At 40.1% G+C, this 15,215-nt stretch overlaps 1 protein-coding gene across 1 annotated transcript in view; it reads right to left on the bottom strand.

The window, feature by feature from the left end:
* Positions 1-15,215, bottom strand: part of DCHS2 (dachsous cadherin-related 2) — a 173,585-nt gene that overhangs the window by 101,893 nt on the left and 56,477 nt on the right. The window contains 2 exon segments of the mRNA XM_058193811.1: positions 11,300-11,539; positions 14,066-14,903. Of these exon segments, the coding sequence (XP_058049794.1) occupies positions 11,300-11,539; positions 14,066-14,903 (1,078 nt within the window).

The raw sequence follows: 15,215 nt of genomic DNA, 5'->3' as shown, positions 1-15,215 counted from the left end.
GTCCCTTAAAAATGGAACTGTGATATTAAACGTATAATGTTCCATATTAGTCTGTTGTCATGACAGAACTCTGCCCTATCTGAGTGTAACAAAAGAAAATGTTATTCATGAAATTTAACAGCTCTTTATTTTTTAGAACAGCTGTATGCCTTCTGTCTGTAATGGGAAACTTACTTCCCATTTTTGCCTTTTATACTTTTATATGAAATTACTTCCATATTTCTTGTGGTTTGAGTGCTGAAGAAAGCATGGCATCTTTTTCATAATGTTTACAGCAAAATAATACTGTAACAATAACTATAGTCCTTTATTACAGACAAGTGTATATGTCAGGTTATTATAGATTATTTTACGTTCAGCTATTCAACATTTCCATTTACTTGGTCTCTTGCCCTGCAAAAATGTTAAATAAAAACAGCTAATCAGAACACTCTTATTCTGATATCAGTACAAAATCCTGCTTCCTATTAATTAATTAATTTATTTATTTTGTCACAACATCATACAAAAAGATTATATAGTATATACACATATAAACATATATAGGAAGAAGAAAAGAAAAACAATAGGACAGGAACGGTAGGCACGTTTGTGCGCTTATGCACGCCCCTTATGGTCCTCTTAGGAATGGGGTGAGGTCAATAGTAGAAAGCTTTTGGTTAAAGCTTTTAGGATTATGGGAAGAGACCACAGAGTCAGGTAAAGTATTTCAAGCACTGATGATTCTGTTGCAGAAGTCATATTTTCTGCAATCTAGATTAAAGCGGTTTACATTAAGTTTAAATCTATTGGTTGCCCTTGTATTATTGCAATTAAAGCTGAAGTAGTCTTTGACAGGAAGGACATTACAATAGATGATTCTGTGAGTTAAACTTAGGTCTTGTCGAAGGCGACGGAGTTCCAAGTTTTCTAAGCCTAGGATTTCAAGTCTGGTGGGATAAGGTATTTTGTTGTTTTCAGAGGACTGGAGAACTCTTCTTGTAAAATATTTCTGGACACGTTCAATTGTATTGATGTCAGAGATGTGGTGAGGGTTCCAAACAGGTGAGCTGTATTCTAGAATTGGTCTAGCAAATGTTTTATATGCTCTGGTTAGTAGTGTGGTGTTGATTTCTGACTTGCATTTTTGTTTTTACAGCCTTATAAATGGTACACAGGATGTTCTTAGGCATTTTCTATTGTTTCTGTGTCTGAACTGGGAAATTCTGGTCCAATTAACAGGGGGAAATATCATGAAAACTGAGAGAAAAGCTCTAATATGAATAAGTATTTTGTTAGTAACCCAAGAAATAGGGCAACATCAAGATCCATATAGTCTACTTAGAAAAGAGTCATCTTCAAGTAAGTATCCATCCTAGCTAATGTCAGAAAACCAAGATTATGGCTTTTGCCCAAAGACCAAAACTCGATTTATAGAGCACTAATGGCCACAAAATAGAATACTGGTAAGTGACTGTATTTTAATATTTAGGAGTAATCATGCATGCCACTGGCTCAAGTCCACCGTGAATATGTGGTTGCTACTGGAAGCGGTGGCTCAGTGACTAAGACCCTGAGCTTGTCGATCGAAAGGTTGGCAGTTCAGCAGTTCAAATCCCTAGTGCCGTGTAATGGATGAGCTCCCATTACTTGTCCCAGCTTCTGCCAACCTAGCAGTTCGAAAAAAATGTTGTAAAAAATGCAAGTAGAAAAATAGGGATGACCTTTGATGGGAAGGTAACAGCGTTCTGTGGGCCTTTGGTATTTAGTCATGCCAGCCACATGACCACAGAGACGTCTTTGGACAGCGCTGGCTCTTCGGCTTTGAAACAGAGTTGAGCACCTCCCCCTAGAGTCAGGAACAACTAGCACATGTGTGCAAAGGGAATCTTTACCTTTACATTACTGGAAAAAGATCTTCCAATGCTATCCTTAAATTTTCCCGAATCAAGGGAAGATATTATATTCCAACTGAACTTTCTCAGACTTCCTCTAGCCCAGTTCCTTCATGGGACTTTGGTTGGGCCCCCAGGCTTGTTTTTCACCTCTCTGGAAAATCTACAATCTAAATTCGTCAGAGCATCTCTCCAGATACCGCTCTAAACTTACACCTACGCCTGGAGACAGGCATGATTAAATTTGAGTCGAGAGTGCCTCTAGCTTCCATAAACTTTTGGTTAAAGCTCAAGTCCTTTCCCCAAGACTAATCCTCGGGATAGCTTCCAATCCACATGGATCAAGGCTGAGGAATTATCTTTCAAATTTAGGCTATCCTCCCCTCCACCTTTTTTAAGATGGAATAGGAATCAGGAAAAACAATCCCTGAAGCAAAGGTTAAAAGGACACAGAAAGGCAAACAGATCTAGGGAACACTCCAACCTTCCTGTCACCGCTACAGATATTCCACACTGTTACTGCAGCCAGCTGCTTCACACAACTAGAAACACCTAACTACAGAAAGCTTTCCCTCTTGTCCCATGCAAGAATTTGCTTGCAAGCAAGAATTGGTGGTATAAAATAGATACAGTAATAAAAAAAATGAGGAAGCTAAAGTGCTTTGGGACTTTAGATTTCAAACTGACAAGCGTCTGTCACCCAACATCCCAGACTTAGCGATTTTGATAAGAAAGACAAAATAAATCTGGACAGTGGAAATTGCAAAACTTGGAAACAGCAGAATAGAACAGAAAAGTACAAAATACAAAAACTTGTAAATTGAAGAACGATTATGAGAAAGGAAACAAAGATAGCAGCAATAATACTGGGCACCTTGTGTGCAATTCCAAAACATCCAGAGCACCAATTGAACAGTACTGACATTTACAAAATCACCACCGGTCAATTACAAAAGGCAGCCTTACTTGGAACAGCTTACATTTTGTTATGACCTGAATATTATTAAACAACATCTGGCTATCCCAGGTCCTTGAAAGGACTCAATAGGTGGACAAAAATGCCAATTTCAGTCTAAACATCTGGCTGACTGTGCAACCAACTATAATAATAATAGTGGTTTTATTGTCAAACCTGTTATAGATCCAGATCTAAGTAAAATTAATTCCTGGAATAAATACGATGAGAGACGGACATTTTCTTCTAAGCAAATTGCAGGATGTTCTGCAAGTGATAATCAAAATATCCATGGAGGAAAAAGGTAATTCTGTTGCCCTTGGAGGCCAAATTACTTCTGTGGCTCAATATTTTTCATATTAAGAGATTCACACAACAAATAGACTGCTGCTCATAGAGAACAGTCTAATATCCTAATCAGGGTGCATCAATGTTTTATCAGAATATTGGCTAAGATAAGAATCTACCATTAAAAATATCAGCAGTATGCTCATACCTCTATTGTTACCACAGTAAAAAATATGAAGCCAGTTTATGAGGTTCTTAAATTATGCCTGAAGTTATAGATTGCATTCAAGAAAAGACAGAAATGCACACTGCATTCAGACTGACATCTATATTATGCTCAGAAAGAAAGAGGGAGGGGAGAGGACGGTGGGAAATCCCATTTGATTCTTGGGAAAGGAAACCTGGGATATGCCTGGTTTACTTCTAATTCTGAGTTACTCTAAGGCAGGGGTCTCCAACCTTGGTCCCTTTAAGACTTGTGGACTTCAACTCCCAGAGTCCCTCAGCCAGCAAAGCTTTATGACTTGAAGTCCACAAGTCTTAAAGGGACCAAGGTTGGAGACCCCTGCTCTAAGGAGACTTTCTCTCTCTCCAACTGTGGTTGTGGACTGTTTGCAACGTGGGGGAGATTTCATGAATAGAAAGTTGACCATCAACAACATGTTCGTTGCCTCCATGTCCTGGCCCCTTATTAAATAAATAAGAATTTACCCACACAGTGGTCGACCAGTTTCTCTTTTTAATGTTCTTCTCTGCAAAATATGTATGTGGGCAATGCTTTATATAAAAATTCTATTTCTTTTTACAGAAGGGATGGAAAAGGCAGAGACTGGATTGTCTTTACGAATTTTGGAACAAAAAAAGGAATGAGATAGCGATCAAGGGGGGAAAGCTCTGTTTCCTTGAACAGCAATTGTTGACTTGGAAACTAAACTCAAGTCGATGCCATTGTGTTCTCTGCTTATGAAAAATCAGATTCTTTAATATCTGTAAAGAATGTCCTGTGAAACGCGTCTTTTTTATACGGAACCAAAAAATCCTTTCTAAAGTTTAAATCTGGCTTTTATTTATGTATACCCAGGGGTGTCAACCTTTTTATACCTACCGCCCACTTTTGTATCTCTGTTAGTAGTAAAATTTTCTAACCGCCCACCTCTCGCGCATTGTGGATTGCGTTGGGGGGGGGCACAGGCTACCAGCTCTGCTTGTCTGTTACAGCTGGGTGGTGTGGGGGGAGATGCGCAAGCTATTCTTGGACGAGGCTCCTTTGTTTGCGGTCGCACTATAGCGCCATTTAGTTTCACTTACCTAACGTGAACTAAAATTATGCGCGGGCGATACAAATAGTATATTTTCAGAAATTTAAATTGTCACAGGGAATTTTATGAAAACCTAATGAAAATGTTTTTAAATAATTCTATGAAATTTTTTTAAAAAGTCAATTAAATTTAAAAAAAGGAAAGTGCTTCAGTATCGGACAAAACCCCTACTGCCCACCACAAAAGCTGGAACGCCCACTAGTGGGTGGTAGGGACCAGGTTGACTACCACTGATGTATACTATAGGCCCATTTTACAATTTCTCATGCTAGAAGCCTAGACCAGTGATGGCTAACCTTTTCTGGACCGAGTGCCCAAAGAGTGTGCGCGTGTGTGCAAGTGAATGCATGTGCACCTTAACCCCCAAAATGCAATGCACGTGCAGGCCCCATGCATGCGTCCTGCCCCCCCCCCCACATGCACCATGCATGTGTGTGCAGCTCCTTGCATGTGTTCCACCCACATGCATATGCGTGTATCCCCTGCATGCACCCCTCACATGCGCACATGGCCCCACACACACACCCCGCCCCCATGCGCATGCACACGTGCTCCGCCCCCATGGCAGAGACACAAAGACCAGCTGGCCGGCAGGAGGTGCGCGCACATGCGCATCAGAGCTGAACTGGGGCAAAGGCTCGTGTACCATCAGAGGGGGTGCTGTGTGCCACCTCTGGCACACGTGCTATAGGTTCACCATCACAGGCCTAGACCATTTTATAAGAACAGCATAGTTTCTCTTCAGTTTTGGGTTTGACTTGCTGGATAGAATAGAAAACAGGGTTATAAAAAAAGAGACAGTGAAATCTCGTTTTTTGAATACTGTAGCCTTTTGTTAAGAAAAATTAAGATATACAGCTTTTAACTTTGCTTCAGCTACAATTTCACATTATTCTTATCTTGTTACAAGCTATCAGTGGGTACTACTAATGGGAAAATGTTGGTGAACAATAAATTCCAATATTGTTTTTCTTAGTTTCTGGGAATTAGAGAGGTTAGGTATTTGCTCAGATGAGAGGCAAGAATTTATGTATGGTCTCATGGTTGAATAACTGGGGATGGATTAGAACAGTGGTCACCAATTGGTGGTCCATGGACCACTGGTGATCCGCAAGAAAATTTTGCTGGTCCACAGAAAAATTCTTTGCATTTTTTTATATTGCACTAAATCAGGGGTCCTCAAACTATGGTCTCTGGGCCAGATATGTGCAATGAATGTTTGTGTTGATGCAGAGAGTCTCCCCCTTTGGGATCTTTTTGTGTGTGTAAGAGGGGGGCAGAAATTCCGACTTGGGGTCTGCTTCAGCCTCCTGGTGTGGGGCTTTGGGCAAAGGCTGTAGGGAAGTGCCGCTGGTGGCGAAGAGTGGGACTGCATCATGGCCTGGAACTGGCTGACCATCTCAACCCGCTGAGCCTCCAGGCGCCAGTACTTGGCCTTACACTCCTGCAGGTCTTCCCTCTGCTTGGAAAGCCTATGCTCCTAGTCCTCAGTGAGGTGCTTCTACTGAGCCTCCTTCTTAATCAGATCCAATTTGAACTGAGCCAGCTGTTTTGCCAATTCTTTCTCATGGTGGCTGCTTAACTCCAACAACTGCTTCCTATTGGGGCTCTAAGGAGCCTGAGTGGTGAGTAGAGGCTGTCAAGGCACCCCTCAACGTGTGAGTGACATCAAGTTGGCCATGCCCACCTAGTCACATGACCACGTTGCCATGACCACCCAGCCGGTCATTAGACAGATCATATTAGTGGTCCGTGGGATTTAAAATTATGAATTTAGTGATCCCTGAGGTCCGAAAGGTTGGGGACCCCTGGATTAGAAGACTTCCAAAGTGCCTCATAACTTCTAGAACATGCTTTCTAGAATAAGATTTGTAATGACAACATACTTTTAATACATCAACATAGTTGACTGAAATTCAGTAAAATAAATTGGCAAGTGTAACATATATTATAGCTAACAATGTATACTATACAGTTGTTAGAGAAGCATGAATGTAAAATTTGATACACTAATTTTCCCAATTCTTAAAGTCAGGGAACTCTGCACACATTTCATGTTCTACTGTTCTAGTGCTTGCATTTTTATGTTTTGTCTGTCTGTCTAGGTAGCTACAGTCTGTCTCTCTCCCTCCCCCCTCCCCCTCCCTCCTTCCATCTATATCTGGGAATTTGAAAAGCAAACCAGATGTGTGCATATGTAAGTTCAGGAGCTGTAATTTGAGTATAGAATTATTTTTATTTAGAAAAAAATGACACTGATACCCTCTTCCTTCTGCATTTAATATAGCATCTGATTAAAAAAAAAGCTTTATGAAGTATTTGAATTGAAATTGTCCATAATTTCTTTTCTTCTTTAATAAAAAACAGTAATTAAAAGTGGTATTATACTGCCTCATTCTGGTCAGATGGAATAAATGCACCTGTGTAATAACTTTTAATATATACTGATTAATCTGTAACTTTTAAAAGTGCATGGATCCACAGTCCAATGGGATAATTTTCAATTTGGGACACCTATCATTAATCAGTAACATTTAAGGAAAATCAATAGCAGAGACTTTTCAAACTTGGCTGCTGGGGAGAAATGGGATAAACTGCCTTAAGACATAATAATATAATGCTTTAAAAATAAATAATAATAATAATGCTTTAAGACATAAACTCTTAAAGCCAAAAAGGCTTTAGGAGTTGTAAATGTAATCTTGCATAGCTTCTTCTCCAGAAAGATTACACTAATAACCAGAGCATATAAAACATTTGCTAGACCAATTCTCGAATACAGCTTGCCTGTCTGGAACCCACACCTCATTTCGGACATTAATACAATTGAGCGTGTCTAGAAATATTTTACAAGAAGAGTTCTCCACTCCTCTGATCACAATTGAACGTGTCCAGAAATATTTTACAAGAAGAGTTCTCCACTCTTCTGATCACAACAAAATACCTTATGCCACCAAACTTGAAATCCTGGGTTTAGAAAATTTAGAACTCTGTCGCCTTCGGCATGACCTGAGTATAACTCATAAAATCATCTGCTACAATGTCCTTCCTGTCAAAGTCTACTTCAGCTTCAATCGTAACAATACATGAGCAAACAATAGATTTAAACTTAATGTGAACCACTCCAATCTTGATTGTAGAAAATATGACTTCAGTAACAGAGTTGTTAATGCCTGGAATGCACTACCTGACTCCGTTGTCTCTTCCCAAAATCCCCAAAACTTTAACCAAAGGCTATCTACTATTGACCTCACCCCATTCCTAAGAGGTTTGTAAGGGGCGTGCATAAGAGCACCAGCGTTCCTGTCCTAATGTTCCCTTTGATTCGTATAGTTATTTCATGCTTATACTTATATATACTGTTGTGTTTGACAAATAATAAATAAATAAATAAATAAATAAATAAATAAATAAATAAATAAATAAATAATTGCATCATGAAGTTCTGCTCCCTCTTCCAAAGACCTCAACAAGGTCTTGGCCCATTTTTTTTTGAGAAGTAACTTAGTAGGGAAAGGGCTAGAGCTCAGTGATATACACTTCACTAGCATATACCAGAGGCTTTCAAACTTGGTAGCATAGCTGGCTGGAGAATTCTGGGAGTTGAAGTCCACAAGTCTTAAAACTGTCAAGTTTGGGGACCCCCTGGCATATATTTACAATTCAGAACATTGTAAGTTTATTATGTAGCAACTCCAAACACATAATTTTGACCCTGCAAATATTTTAGATTTAACAAGTATTTTCAGACAAATAGTAAGGAAATGCAGAAGTTCAAGTTCCAAGCATCTGAAAAGGTAAGATATAATAAGGCCTCCAAGGACTTTGCTAGTCTATGTAAAGTATTAAGCAAATATTTTGTCCTGGCATAAGGCAATATCCTGTATCCTTAGGAACAAATATTGAGAAATTGTAATTACAGGTAGTCCTTGACTTACAACAGTTCATTTAGGGACAGTTCAAAGTTATCATGGCACTGAAAAAAGTAACTTATGACCATTTTTCACACTTATGACTATTGCGGTATCCCCATGGTAGCATGATTTACAAATGTGTGACAAGTGACTCACATATATGACAGTTGCAATGTCCCAGAGGCATGTTATCCCCTTCTGAGACCTTCTGACAAGCAGTCAGTTGGAAAGCCAGATTCACTTAACAACCGTATAACTAATTTAAAAATGGTGGTGATTCACTTAACAAATATGGCAAGAAAAGTCGTAAAACAGGGCAAAACTCACTTAACAAAGTTCTCACTTAGCAACATACATGTTGGGCTCAATTGTGGTCTTAACTCAAGGACTACCTGTACAGGCCAATTTAACAAATATAACTCTTGTTATATATTAAGATGAGAAAGCTCCCTTTGCATTCTATTAAACTTTGCTATTCAATTACCATTGAACCAAAGCTGATTGAACTTACAACTTCTGAGTTTTTCAAAACATTTCCCTGATATTTTATGCCTATTAAGAATAACAAACGGACACAGTGGCTCAGTGGCTAAGACGCTGAGCTTGTCAATTGAAAGGTCGGCAGTTCAGTGGTTCAAATCCCTAGTGCCGCGTAACAGGGTAAGCTCCCGTTACTTGTCCCAGCTTTTGCCAACCTAGCATTTCGAAAGCACATAAAAAATGCAAGTAGAAAAATAGGGACCACCTTCGGTGGGAAAATAACAGCATTCCATGCACCTTTGGCATTTAGTACCGAGACATCTTCAGACAGCGCTGGCTCTTCGGCTTTGAAATGTGTCATGTCCCACTCCTCCGCTGACGGCCAGGTCAGGGAAATACGAATCAGGCATGCCTCTGCAGCTCTGCCAAAATCCTAGCAAAGTCCTCAGGGCAGGCAGGAGACCAGAAAGTGACTTCAGCAAGATATGTTTAGACTTTGCCTGACTCAGAGAACGCCAGAAAGCAGATCCTTTATATAGGCCATGGGGTGTGGCTCCATGGCTCAGCACTTATCCAGGCCTGCCCCTCCCTTCCTTCTGTTGCCTCCGCCTATCAAGTCTTCTGATGCGAGGGTCACTCCAGTCGGCAGCTGTTGGCAATTGACCTCCCTCAGGCTCACATGCTGTGGAGGAGGGGGAGGGGTCTAGTTGCTCCGTTTGCCTGGGCATGGAGCCAGAGCTGGGGGCTGGAGGTATTTCCTCCTCTTCAGCCTGTCTGGGCATGGAGCCAGGGCTGGGGCCGGGAGGCATACTAGGAAATTCCTCCGTGTTCGGAAGCAGATAAGAAGGCCCCGGCTGTGGTGAGATCAGACGAGACACAACAAAATGGAAATGAGCACCGCACCCTAGAGTCAGGAATGACTAGCACATATCTGCAAGAAAGTACTTTACAAGTAACAAGTAGACCCAGAATTTTTCTTAAATGGTATCTATAAATAAAATTTTGGTATGTACAGTGTAAAAGATGTACAGTATCTAGTTCTGGAAGGACTGCCAATTCTAGTCTTATCTATAGCAGGAAGCACCAAAGGTGTTCCAAATGGATTTACTGTTAATTCACTTCTCCGTACTTTTCAGAAAACTGTCTTGAAAGATTATCCCAAAAGTTCAACTGGTGCAAAAGCAGCAGCCCATATTTTTACAGGACAGGTAGTCTACCATTAAAGCCACTCATTCAGTGACTGTTAAGTGTTAAGACAGCACTGCATGTGGTGGGGGGGTAGGGGAAGCTCACCAAAATTAATGGGGAAGCCAGCAAGGAAGCTCGCAACTTGCTCCCCTAAGGACTACCCACTCACCCTCCCCTTTGTGGCCCACCTAAAGAAAGGTTGGTCGTGACCAGGACTTGAAACCACAGGCTTTCCCATTGACTTTGCTCATTGGAAGCCATCAGAAAGTCACAAGTAGCAGTCACGTGAGAGCCTTACTTAATGACTCACAATCCTCACTTAATGATGGCAAAGGGGATTGCTGGGATTGCAATTGCTATATGATAACGTAATGTGAATTCCAGACCCAGTTGCCATTGTAACCTGAGTACTACCTGCACTGTTACTATTTTCAGCGTTTTCAGTGTTCTAAGGCAGGGGTCTCCAACCTTGGTCCCTTTAAGACTTGTAGACTTCAACTCCCAGAGTTCCTCAGCCAGCTTTGCTTTGCTGGGTGAGGGACTCTGGGAGTTGAAGTCCACAAGTCTTAAAGGGACCAAGGTTGGAGACCCCTGTTCTAAGGCACTTCAAGGTGCCTGGTTGTTACCTACGGAGCTCAGGATCTGGAAGTGAGGAATCTAAGAGAAGGAAGAACTAGACATTTTTATTCAATATCTTTATGTTTTTCTTCAAAAAACATATTTACATATATTAACATTTTATTTTCCTGGGCTCCAAGATCACTGCAGATCGGGACTACAGCCAAGAAATTAAAAGACACTTGCTCCTGGGGAGGAAAGCTATGGCAAATCTAGATAGCTTACTAAAAAGCAGAGACACCACCCTGCCAATAAAAGTGCGTATAGTCAAGGCTACGGTTTTCCCAGTTTCAATGTAAGGCTGTGAAAGTTGAGCTTAAATGGACTCCAGAGGATGGTATAAGGACAGGAAGGCCTTTTGTCCATGGGGTTGTGATGGGTCAGACACGACTTCGCAACTAACAATAACAACAACAACAACCATTTTATGGATGAACAGCAGATACTGTAATAGTAATTAAATCAAAAAGTTGCTTTTCTATAAACAAATCTGGATCCTTTAGTGGAGATAAAATTTATGCCTACTCTTGCATATGTAATAGAAATGGAATTCATGGAATTTCTATTGGAACAGAAAAAATAAATAAAAATGAAAAGATGTAAGATTGTTGACCATTTTTAAAAATGTGAAAGTAACACTTTTTGTTTTTAAAGGAAAATTACCTGAATCTTTATCTATTGCTTCAACTTTAACGCCAAGCACTCCTGAGGCTCTATTTTCCCAGACTGAAGCTTCGTATATAGCTTTGGTAAATACGGGTGCTTCATCATTTACATCAAGAACAATTACTATCAGGTCCTGAATGGCAGATAGAGCTGGATTGCCATTATCAAGAGCAACAACTTTCAGGTTATAATATTCTTGGTTTTCACGGTCCAAAGCAAAGACTGTTGTTAGCACTCCTAAAGGAAGACGAAAAAAGATATTAATGCTATCTCATTCAGTTGCTGTTCCCATAAGGCACTACAATGAGGATGCACAGCATGTGTTGTGACCCAGGCCCAAGTAGGTAGTAGCAAACTCAGTCAGTTTAAAAACAAACAAACTTTATTAGAACAGCTGAGAATTAACCCATTCTCAGCGTAGTCCAAACTAAATCAAAGCAAATTCTTCCCAACACAATTCCTCAGTCTTATCACCAACCTTGGTCTAATTAGGCAAACTGCCAAAGGGCTTTCTTGGCAAAAGTTCAGAAAACGACAATAAGAAACAAATGCAAAGATATCAATGTTGTTTTCCAGCAAAGAGCCAAAACGCCGTTGCTGGTCTTTTAAGCCTTATGGGAGGGGCCAATCATCTCTTGGCCCTACTCCCAAGTCGTCCTTTTTGCTTGAGCTGCTTCTGCCTTCTGGCAGCTCTTCTTCTAATGCGTGCATTAGGATCAGGCTCCTTCTGTTCCTCTGCCTCACTACTGTCAGTCTCTGGAGGCTCTGGAATCTGCACCTCACTCCCCGATGGCCCTAACCCCACCTCAGCTCCGACGCAGAGCCCTCATCCGGGCCTTCCCCAGCCTCCAGGACTGGCCCATGTTCTTCCTCAGCCTCATCGCTGTCTGACTCCGTTGGCAGCTCTGCCTGCTGCTGGCGGACCACAACAGCATGACAGTTCAGATACCATGCCAATCTATGATTTGTTCTAACCAATATTCAGAAACCTATCTATTGCTTGGGGTGCAAAGAACTAGACAATTATTATACATCTTATCATAAGACAGGCTATGACTACTAGAACCTCAAAGAAAAAGAACACACATCTCTGCAAAATAGTTTTCTAAACATGTTTGGAACTTCAGCATTTTGCTTATGAGTGTTCTGTTCTTTGGTTAATGGCGATTATGAAAGCCTCTTATAATGTCATTTACAAGACTGATTCAAATAATTATCTCGTATCAAATATTTCTTTTATAGGAACATAGTTTATACTGACACAATTCCAGAGATGTTGATCTTGATATAAATCTTAACACTGTTTGGCATCTGTATACCTTAAGGACACTCTTCCGTATGATTCCCCCTGCAAGATACGATCAGTATCTGAAGTCTTTTTTCAAACCCCAATTGCAAGATAAATGGTTAATAGGAGCAAAGCTTCATCATGTCAGCGTTCCAGAAAAAACCCCTCCTGCAGAAAAGACTTCAAAGCAAACATCTTTCAAAGTTCTTTAACTAGCATAGGTAAACTGGCACAACTGGGGAAACTCCGAATCTGGGGATCCGGGTTTTCCCTCAGTAAGACAAACTCCAAAATCACCATCCCCTTGATCCCTCTGCCGATCACATGCTTCAATCTCCAACCGTCCCATCTCGAGACATCACTCCGGCCACTTCTTCTCCAGATGCAGGCTCGGCCTGACCTTGACCGGCAGGAAGAATGTAATTATGTCTAATGGGCCCCTCTACCAAATCCCCCCTCCTACTTTCCCACACAGGGGAAAGTGGCAGCACAGAAGCCTCCGGCCTAGTATGGCTTCCATAGCTGACACATCATCAACTTCCCAATGTTTTCTTTCAGATGCTCCACTATAAAAAAAGGCTGTTCAGAAAAGCCTTCAACGGAATGTTTTTTGATCTAATATATATTTACATCTGTTCTATTACATAGTTATCTTGTAATGTTTATTTTTATGTTTATTTTAACACTTGGATAGAAAAATACTGATTTTAAGACATGATCAGGGTTTTTAATGACTTGGCAAAAATAGCTTAATATAAGCTTCTTAGATAAAACCATCTGTGACCATTATGGAATCTCTCAGTTAGTTTTCTGAATGCTGTCCATGAGTTACTCGGCCCTTATCAGCTTTTATGACTGCTTTGGCCTTCAGAGACATAGTGTATCACTGAAAGAAATAAAAACATTGGAAACAGATAAACGTAAGTGCCATTCCTTGTTTCTGCAAAACTGTAATATCTCCCTTGATGTTTTTTTTAAACCAGGGGTCTCCAATCTTGGTCCCTTTAAGACTTGTGGACTTCAACTCCCAGAGTTCCTCAGCCAGCTTTGCTGGCTGAGGGTCTCTGGGAGTTGAAGTCCGCAAGTCTTAAAGGGACCAAGATTGGAGACCCCTGGTTTAAACTATTTGTTTGGTTGAACAAAGGTCATTAAGAGGTATGATTTTAAAATGTGCCTTGAGTATGCTGATTTTGGTATAGTTACTAATCAAATAAATGGTTTGCCTGTTTGCTTCTAGCAGTTTTTTTCCTTAACACTGTGTCAATAAATTGAGATGCACTTTAAAAAAAACAGTTAAAACATAACTTAAGAGCACTGAACTTTTTATATTCTATATGTAGCTATGAGCTATTTTCCCATAGACCTCAGTCTCTACGATAAATTAAAACGTTGTGTTTCTAGGAAATCGATAAGGATGCAATTAGTATTATCTCCAGGGTAACATCAATGGAATCAACTTATCCCTTTTAACTTACCAGTAGCTTTATCTATCAAAAAGGCATGGTCTTCATTGCTTGAGAGAAGATAGGTGACTTGTCCATTCATTCCTTGGTCTGGATCATGTGCTATTATGTGATGCGCTATTGAGCCTATCTCGGCATCCTCTCTAATGTAGGAAACAGGAGATGAAACAAAGCTAGGGCTGTTATCATTGACATCTAAAACAACAATTTTTGCTGTCAGTGAACATTGGTTATGCTCAGTCAGGCCTATAGCCTGATTTGAAGCCAATACTGTCAGGACAAAAAATGGAGTTATTTCTCGATCAAGAGATACTGTGGTAATTAAGGTACCATAAATAGGATGGATGAAAAATGGATTTTCTGTCAAGTAATTACTACACATTGAATACTGAAGATTTCTGTTTAAAAAACTACCGTCTCCATCACTTGCGCTAAACGTATACACCGAAGTACCAATGGGTACGTTTTCCTCTATCCCAATTACAAGGAAGTTATTTTGAAAAGAAGGCGAGTGGTCATTTTGATCTTCAATGTCAATGCTGAGGAAAACCATTTCATTCTGTGGAGAACTGTTTAGACAGTCAGTTATAACAACTCTGAAGAAGTAGTGAGATATTGCTTCATAATCAAGTGCTTTAGAAAGAAAGAGATCGCCTGTAGCATTATCAATTTCAAATGGAACATCAGAATCTTCTTCAAGGATAATAAAATGCTGTTTTCTGTTGGGATATGAATGCTGATCAGGGAGTTTTAAAGAGCCCATGACCTGAGCAGGTCTAAAATCTTCTGGTATGGCAAAATGTCTGATGTATTGAGAAGAATAAGAAATTCCTTTGCCAAGAGGTATCACCTGGGGGGGAAAGAATGTATTTGTTTATTAATGGCATTTTGTAACATTCCTCCCTCCCGAACTTGGAATGATTAATCATTCACTGACTGATAACATTCATTTCAGTTTATTTATTTATTTATTTATTTTGTCATAACAGTATATATAAGCATAAGCATGAAATATCTATACAATATATAAGCATATATATAAGCGTAAGTATGTAATAACTATATTAATTGGATATAATGAAAGGAAACAATAGGACAGGAACGGTACACGTTTGTGCTCTTATGCACAAACTTAAGTCCTCTTAGGAATGGGATGAGGTCA

Source organism: Ahaetulla prasina, chromosome 8 (assembly GCF_028640845.1).
Source record: "Ahaetulla prasina isolate Xishuangbanna chromosome 8, ASM2864084v1, whole genome shotgun sequence".
Taxonomy (NCBI): domain Eukaryota; kingdom Metazoa; phylum Chordata; class Lepidosauria; order Squamata; family Colubridae; genus Ahaetulla; species Ahaetulla prasina.
This window is presented reverse-complemented; position numbering and strand designations above follow the sequence as displayed.